The sequence below is a fragment of the Pieris napi genome, chromosome 22 (assembly GCF_905475465.1).
Source record: "Pieris napi chromosome 22, ilPieNapi1.2, whole genome shotgun sequence".
Classification (NCBI taxonomy): Eukaryota; Metazoa; Arthropoda; class Insecta; order Lepidoptera; family Pieridae; genus Pieris; species Pieris napi.
The window spans coordinates 3,085,254-3,094,104 of record NC_062255.1 but is presented as its reverse complement, the minus strand read 5'-3'; the positions used below and the strand labels follow the sequence as shown (position 1 = coordinate 3,094,104).

The 8,851-nt window shown below is 31.0% G+C and overlaps 2 protein-coding genes and 1 long non-coding RNA gene across 3 annotated transcripts; 2 read left to right on the top strand and 1 right to left on the bottom strand.

Annotated features, from left to right (window-relative positions):
- Window positions 1–561: 561 nt before the first annotated feature.
- Window positions 562–4,229, bottom strand: LOC125060674. Its single transcript, XR_007118897.1, has 2 exons — window positions 3,962–4,229; window positions 562–874 (listed from the first exon to the last, which is right to left on the bottom strand). It is a non-coding gene; the product is annotated as an uncharacterized LOC125060674 (long non-coding RNA).
- LOC125060672 (sedoheptulokinase-like) lies at window positions 1,533–3,681 on the top strand. The gene is made up of 2 exons (XM_047665666.1): window positions 1,533–2,136; window positions 2,400–3,681. Exons 1-2 carry the CDS (start codon window positions 1,856–1,858, stop codon window positions 3,505–3,507), a joined length of 1,389 nt encoding a protein of 462 aa, XP_047521622.1. The 5' UTR covers window positions 1,533–1,855; the 3' UTR covers window positions 3,508–3,681.
- A 1,771-nt stretch (window positions 4,230–6,000) lies between the features above and the next one.
- On the top strand, window positions 6,001–8,169 carry LOC125060904 (ubiA prenyltransferase domain-containing protein 1 homolog). The gene has a single exon (XM_047666020.1). The coding sequence runs from the start codon at window positions 6,272–6,274 to the stop codon at window positions 7,265–7,267; it is 996 nt and encodes a 331-aa protein (XP_047521976.1). The 5' UTR covers window positions 6,001–6,271; the 3' UTR covers window positions 7,268–8,169.
- The last annotated feature ends 682 nt before the right edge of the window (window positions 8,170–8,851 follow it).

Sequence of the window (8,851 nt, the reverse complement as noted above, 5' to 3'; positions counted from 1 at the left end):
CAGAGTCCAATGAAGTGTCGCCATTACTACGTACAATGTAGACAGCTGTTGAAAGAAGGGCTAACATGTTTGTAATGTTATAATGAAAACAATGAACCTTCCACATAATACATAGAGTAAATACTCAAATGATATTTTTAATAATTAGTACTAGGGGACAACAACTTATGAAATTTTGTAATAAAATCCTCTACTATTTAGTATTTTTATTTGTTTCTTTCTTTTTCCTTCTATTCTTTTTATTACTAGAATTATTATCACTACTACCTAGCTTTTGTTCTAATAATGATATCCAACTTTCATACTGTTTATTATCTTCATCATCAATATCATTACAAAACTGATCAATATCATCGTCCTGTATTGCTTTTTCCTCGTCATTTAAATAAGATTGTTCTTTTGTATTCTTCAATATATCTATTTCAGGCTCGCCATCTTCTCCAAACTTAATTTGTTTAGGAATTGCATTTGCTTGTTTATCTACAGATTCTTTACTTATTTCACTACTAGATTTGTGTGATGAATTCAAAACTTTTTGTGGTTTTTCTTCAACCATTTCAGTTTCTCTTTTTTTCTTTTTATTCTTATATGTACTTGTTTGTTTATAATTTTCATCTCTTTTCTCAGAATTTATATCTTCAGTAGCCAATGCTTGATTTGTATCTATTGTCTTCTTAGACTTATCCGTAGCATCAATATCTGAACTAATGCTAGGTTTGGTTTTCTTTCTTTTATTTTGCTTCTCTTCTTGAACAACTTTTTCCTGATTCTCAGTATTTGATTCTGTAATTTCAACCATACCGGCAGCCGTCATATTATCTCGATTTTTATTTCGTTTGCCCATATCCGTGACTATCTCACAATTTATATCAATCTGAAACAAAAAAAATACACCTATGTATTTGTCTTTTAAGTATCGTTCAGTATTTTGTATACCACTAGTAACTAGTGACTAGTTTCAACAAAATCTGTCCAGCAGTTGATGACAAGTGACAAAATTTTAATCGTGACAACGCCAGAGTTTCGTGACGCTTCATAATTGCAACAAGGTCAAAATTGTTACTTTTTATAGGATGTATACGTGGTACCTGCCTTGATGATTTATTACTGTATCTTCACTGATAAGGATGTCTTTAGACTCAAGTAATTGCCAATAGAATAAATTGCTTATATTAAATAGGTCTACACGGCGACCTCGTTTAGATTTGAGTTCAACGGCCTACAAATTTATTATAGATTCCACCATCAATAATTTCATCACCTTTAAATTTTTGGCATGATTCATATTACGTTATTATTATCTGATATGTATTAAAGAAACACGTAATAAGTGTTTTGTTTGAATAATATAACTAATAATAATAAGGCAAAACCCATTTATAATAATAGCCTTTGTCTTAGAAATGTACTATTCAAGTTTTATTAGCAGTAAAAAGATAAGGTACTGTTTATCCAGTAAGGTAAAATAATAATACGTAAACATAATATCTGGGCGTATTGTTAACAACTGCTGATACCTTGTATTTTCTCTTGTTATCATTAACACACCAGACTGATATTGAATATTGGCTATTGAAGTAATATGTTTGTTTAGCGATAAATATATCCAACTCTGTCGAGATAAAATACGAGTATATTAAATCTACTGTTTACGTAATCGTAGACGAGGCAAGCGGAGTGTCTGCCAGACGTGAACGCCGCCGAGTGACAACTAGCAGCTACTCTGCACTAACGCGACCCGACCCCTGCGCCGCGCGTTTTAAATTGCTTTTATAACAAAATCATTCCGCAGTTACTTCATTGCTGCATTTACGCAGTCCATCATATTTATCTTTTCATCTACATATATTATAACATGGCTGATAAAAAATACGTATTGGGCATGGATATTGGTACAACATCAGTGAAAGTGTGCGTGTTTGATTCAGACGCGAAGGAAATAGTCGCCAAACAAAGCAAAGATACAGCAGCTAACATCCCAAGTGATCAAGGTATAGAGGGTAATAAGCAAGATGTGCCGAAAATAGTATCAGCTGTTCACTACTGTGTTTCGCGTCTTCCTAGAGATATATTACGACATGTGACAAAGATTGGCGTCTGCGGGCAAATGCACGGAGTCGTTTTATGGAAAAATGGGTAAATTACTTTGGCGCACTATAAATATATTATAATATATAAATAGATAAAGAAATTATTACAGAAATTTAGAATGTAGAATGTCTACAATGATAACATTTGATTAACTTTTTTTATTATTGTTACTGTTATTTTACAACATTTGACAAAACTGTTAACCTTGGTTTATATTAATTTTAAAACTAATACTTTTAAACAGCCTTGATATTTCATAAGATAATGCAAAACATGAAATAATTTAAAGAAAAAATTTTTTTTTACAGAGCATGGGAAAAAATAGAAAAAGATGGTGTAATCAACAGATTTGAAGCAATCAGGGAGAACATGTCAGCATTGTACACATGGCAAGATGTCAGATGTAAACCAGAATTTTTAGATTCCCTCCCCAAACCCGATTCTCACCTTAAGTGTTATTCAGGCTATGGCTGTGCAACACTTCTATGGATGTTGAAACATAAGCCAGAAAAACTAAAGCATTTTAACTGCTCTGCAACAGTACAAGACTTTGTTGTAGCAATGCTATGTGACCTTGACACACCCATAACATCAGACCAAAATGCTGCAAGTTGGGGCTATTTTAATACAGAAAAAAATGAGTGGAATATTGACATTCTAAAAGGTCTCGATTTTCCAGTAAATCTTCTTCCAAATATTAAAAAGAGTGGAGAAATTGTGGGATGCCTTAACAGCTCATGGAATGGAATTCCTGAAGGTACACCTGTTGGAGTAGCAATGGGTGATCTCCAGTGCTCTACATTAGCAACTCTAGAATCAAGAACAGATGCTGTTTTAAACATATCTACATCTGCACAACTCGCTTTTATAGTTGATGGTATTTCAGATATAGGCTGTAAAACTGTTGAACATCTGCCTTATTTTAATAATACTTATTTACTTGTAGCTGCCTCTCTAAATGGAGGTAATGTATTAGCAACTTTTGTAAAAATGCTGCAACAATGGATGCTTGAATTTGGATTTCCCATTCCACAGTCAAAAGTTTGGGAGAAATTAATTGCTATGGGATTAGATGCACCAGCTGAAACAACAATGAGAATATCCCCACACCTACTTGGTGAGAGACATTCGCCAACAGCAAGAGCCTCAGTAGAAAACATAGATCTATCTAATATACAATTAGGGCAAGTATTTAGATCTTTATGTGATAGCATAGTTGATAACATACATTTTATGATGCCTAAAGACATATTGCGCAATGCAAGTATAACAAGAATTGTGGGAAATGGTTCTGGTTTATCAAGAAACAAAGTTTTACAAAGAGCTGTTGAGCATTATTACAGTTTACCACTTGAGTTTACATGTGGAGGGGATGCAGCTAAAGGTGCAGCAATTGCTGTGATAAATACTCAATGATTTTAACTTAAGTATTTTGCTTTCATCAAATTTACAAGCTTGTATTACACAAATATATGTGACCATTTCTAGACACCTTTCATCAGCTTACTATAAAATGAATCTTGTATTATAATATTTATTATTCCATATTGTCTGTTATATACGTGTTAATAAACAAAATATAAAATCATAGTTGCAATGCCTAATTGTGTTATCGCTAATAAAAAGAAATATATTGCTTATTTGTAGAAATATTTTAAAATTCTAAAACTGACACGATATTTAAAAAGAAAGACGAAACAGTATCTTTGAATACAAGGCATACGTTTGACTGAAGTACTAAAGTAGTTCAGGAAACGTACACATTGTTAAGTGGAATTTTAGCCTATCCCATAATTTGAAAGTCATAAAAAGTAAATAAGTAAATTTTTTAAATATATTAAGAGCAATAAGTATTTACAAAATAGCTTACCAATTAACCTGCAGAAATGTAATTTATTTGCGAACCCCTTTTGAATTTTTCCCTTCTAGGCTAAAATTAAACATGTGTGATGAGATAAATAAGAAATTAATACAACAGAAATTTAAAAACGATAGTTCATAGCTGTCACATTGACGGCAGAGTTTAGTGAAGTTTTAAATTACCACAGAATCATAACTCAATTCTTCGAAAATTTAATAAGTTAAACTATACTTGTCATGGATTCATTCAAAATTCAAATATTAATCTGAATAATACCAATACCAGCTAAAGCGGCTTGATTAATGTTACTGTGTGATTACTTGACTAAAAAAAATTATCTTTTAGTTTATATACACATGCTGTAAAAATAGTAAAAGCATAAGTATTTTCAGATAATTTTAATCGCACTATTCATTATTTCATTAGAAAGTAAAAAAATATATGCAAGAAATATTTGCAACCAATCATTAATAAAATAGGTCTCGCGTAATATTAGGCATTTGCAGGTTGAAGCTTGTGTATGTATCATTTTATTTCACACAATTTTGTTAGAACATGTCGGGGCCTCCTATGAGCCTTTTTTTTCGGGAAGGAATAGGAATTGATGCTTTTATGAACCAATGGGTTGGGATGGTATTTAGCCTTGTTGAAGTAGTGGCTTTAAGCGTTTAAAACTTTAGCTTATAACTATAAGTAACATAAATTTACGGGTAGTGAGGTTGCGACGCTAACAAAAAAAGTGCGTGCGTACAAAGTACACATGTCAGAAGTGAAACTTCTTTATAAATTAATTATAACTAAGGTTAAAGCCCCATTAGATGATCATGTACCAGTATATTGTACACTGTATCACTCCGTGTATTTGTATACGGTCTATATTTGTGAATATAGATATACAAATTGAAAATATAAGTACGAAATTCTTTTTAAAATTGAAACTTCGTAAAGAGAAATTATAAAATATTAGTACATATTTTATATTTATATATTTTTTAAATATTTTATTCGTTTTTATTTCGTTTATTACTACGCTACGTTCGCCCTTTCTCACTCTCTCTCAATCGGTATCAATCGCTCTCTCCCTTTTCTTCGCCAAAAACGCTGCACATCTTCGTGACGCTAATGTTATTATTACTGCGTTTCATCCGTAAAAATTTTACCCTCATGAGCCTAACGAAGTTTCACTTCAAATATCTAACTTGGCTTATTTAAGGGTTCTTTAATCTAAGTGACACTTCAATATAAGTGTAATCGACCTATTGGACATTTTTGGAAACGAGAATGAATTCATGTCTTTTTATTAAATTTTTTCTATTACAATTTATGATTGTGGGAAATCATAAACAAAGGCCTAATTTTGGCTTCAAGTTTGCGATTATTGCAAATATTTGGTTTGCGCTTCTAATTATTAACCAAAATATATATATGTATAATGTAACTTAACTAATGTTAGGTTGCATAACTCTCGATAAAAAAAATTCTACTCCAATATTTTTAATTAAATTGAAAACATTTTTGAAATAAAGAGAATATAATAGAATACTCTAATTGCTCAAAAACTCAAATCTTCATTGCATTCCTTATGTACATAATTTATTACAATAATGAATAAGGACCTTGGCTAGGCACAGCAATGTTATGAGAGGGCATGCTTTATTATAGTTCATTATATTCTTATATATTCCTATTCCTATAAGATACATTATTTATTTGGTATATTTACTTTGGTTTTACATTGCGAAAAGGTACTTAACATTATTTATAAACTTAACTTTTATAAAGAAATTAAAATCTATCAGTCAGATACTCTGTAACAGTGTAATAACATTTCTTATATAATAATTCCTTTAGAAATTTGGTAAACCTCAGGTTATTTGTTTCATTCTTCAAATTTTCTGGTAATTTGTTATATATTTTTATGGAGGAGGTCAATGGTCCTGATTGATGTGACTTTAGTCTTTCATCGTATGTTGTCATTTGTCAGTTTCTTTACGTTGTGACAGAAGTTTAGCCGTGTAAGGTGTATTCTGTGGGAACAGGAGAAAAACGTACAGTTTGATTAAATTGATAGTTGATACATTTTACAAATTCCAAGTTTAAGTTTTCCACAAATATTTTTGTTTTATGGAAATTTCAAATATTCGCTGTTATACAAAATACTACGCATAATTTTCTACTTATTTTTACAAGACTAAACTTTAAATGATTCGCTAGATCTAAAAGTAAAAATGTTGTGAATGCCAAAACCAAAACTTGGCTGTGTGGAAACTGTGTCAGTGGGTAAAAACGTACTCGACACAATATTTTCAGTCCTATGACATGGATAGTGTAAGAAGAACTGACGATGTAGCATCGGCTGACGGAAATCTCCTACAACCTCCAAAGGAATTCACAACAGCTGCCCGAAATCCATTGATGAAAGTTCGAACTTATGTGTTGGCGCTGCGTCCGTGGTCGCTGAGCGGCAGCCTTCTGCCTACTTTGTTAGGCGCAGCACTAGCATACCGGTTGCCGGGAGATAATGGTTTCAGCTGGCTTACATTACTTCTTACCATGTTTACAGTAATTCCAGTCCATGGAGCAGGCAATGTGGTGAATACATATTTTGACTTTGTAAAAGGTATTGATAACCGTAAATCAGATGACCGAACTCTAGTTGATCACATATTAAGTATAGACGAAGTTGTGTCTCTTGGAGCTATACTTTATATGTCTGGATGTGTATTTTTTGTACTACTAGTAATAATGTCACCTGCCCAAATGGAACATTTAGCTCTAGTGTATTTTGGAGGTCTGTCCTCATCATTTTTATACACAGGGGGTATAGGTTTAAAGTACATAGCTTTAGGAGATATAATTTATCTAGTCATATTTGGCCCAGTTTCTGTTGTGTTTGCATTTTTGGCCCAAACAGGAAGAGTTGTTTGGCCTATTTTCTATTATGCTGTACCATTGGCTTTAAATACAGAAGCCATTTTACACAGCAATAACACTAGGGATTTAGAAGCAGACAGCAAAGCAGAAATTGTGACACTAGCAATTTTAATAGGAAAGACTGCATCTCATTTATTATATGCATTTTTACTATTTACGCCATATATTATGTTCGTTGTGGCTTCTGTAAGGTGTAGTTTTTGGTTTTTGCTTCCAATGTTAACCTTACACCAAGCTTTTGAAATAGAGAGAAGGTTCCGTCGGCCTGAAACCATGCAGTATGTGCCCAGGCAAACTGCTAGGTTAAATTTCTATTTTGGAATGTTGTATGTAATAGCCTGTCTTCTTGCATCCAGACTTCCATTCCTAATAAGGGAATAAATATTTTGTATATATTGAATTGGCATGTACTTAAATTTTCATACATTAGTACTATCTTGTTGCTTTAGTTTAGTTATTGTTATTTTAGTTAAGTGATACATGTATGTATTACACTAATTAAAGCTTATAATATATTTACAATATGACCTGTGCATATAGAAAGTGTTGTTTTTAATATACCGTGTTCAAACGTTTTAGGCAGCTTCAGTTAAAAAATGTTTGTCATCATGAAATCATTTCTTCTAATATTTTTAGTTTTTTTTTGCAAATTCTACATCTGTGTGGATTCTATATATAACTTGTTAAGAAATTATAGATAAATAAATTGTGTTTACTGAATACATTGTTAAAGTCAAGGATAAGACTTATTCAAATGTAAAATAGATAATACAACAAGATTGTGAATATTTATGAATAATATTTGGATTACCTCTTTAGTAATCTCACTGGTACTACCTCTTTATACTGAGTAGTAGTATGGTTGATTTTTTATTATAAAAAATTAAATATATAGTTTCCAGCAAATAAGTTGGGTAAAGTCATTAGATGTGCAGAAGTTGTTTTTAAGGTGTTTTCCTACTAAAAGTACATGCTCTTTCCCATATAACACTAAATCGGGCTCATTAAGTTTCAATTTGACCAATTTTATTTATATTATCATTGTTATAAAATGCAAATACACCTTTATTATTGTGGTATTTTATTAGTTATTACCTATCAATGGGGTATAAAACACAAATAATATGTGACTTTATCTGATATCATTTACTTGCTATTAGTGGAATTTATGCTGGTCTTAAATTGTAAGAATGTTTTTTTATGTATTGAAAAATATAAATATACTTATATGTATTAAGAATTGACAATAATTTATGTTTAAAGAAATATATTATGATAACTAATGGTTTTTTATTCTTTATAATATACAGTAACAATTAACTTGGACATTAATTAAGTTTCCATATTTTAGAAGCAAATTTTGATAGATATTAATGTCATTTAAAGGCCGGCAACGCACATGCAAGTCTTCGGGCAATGTAATCACATTCGCCCAGTTCATGGGCGCGGTATCACTCAGGTGAGTCTCCTGCCCGTTTGCCTACTATTACATAAAAAAACATATATTATTAGAACTACAAATTAAATAACTTAAAACACGTGGATATGTTGAATGAAACAATAATTCATTTTTCAATTTTATTGGCATTTCAATAAAGACTTCATATTATAGAATAGAAGAACTATTCACTATCATGACAAAAAGATAAATACATCAAATTAGTGAAGATCATTAATAATTAATTGTCGATATTACCCAATAATTAAAATCATTAAAAATGCCCCCTCTGCAATAAATTGATTATATTGGCAGTGTTTGGATAATAATTTTCATATCTAACAACTACATTGGGGCCTACATTCTTACATTTGTTTAGAGCCATATGCCCCTATAAAATGCAATATTTGACAATTATACAAAATGAATTGAACAAAAAGGAACAAAATAACATCACCATTAAGCATATTCAGATTATAATATAAGAACTAAAATTCTATTACTAAGCTATTTATATGCAAAATAAA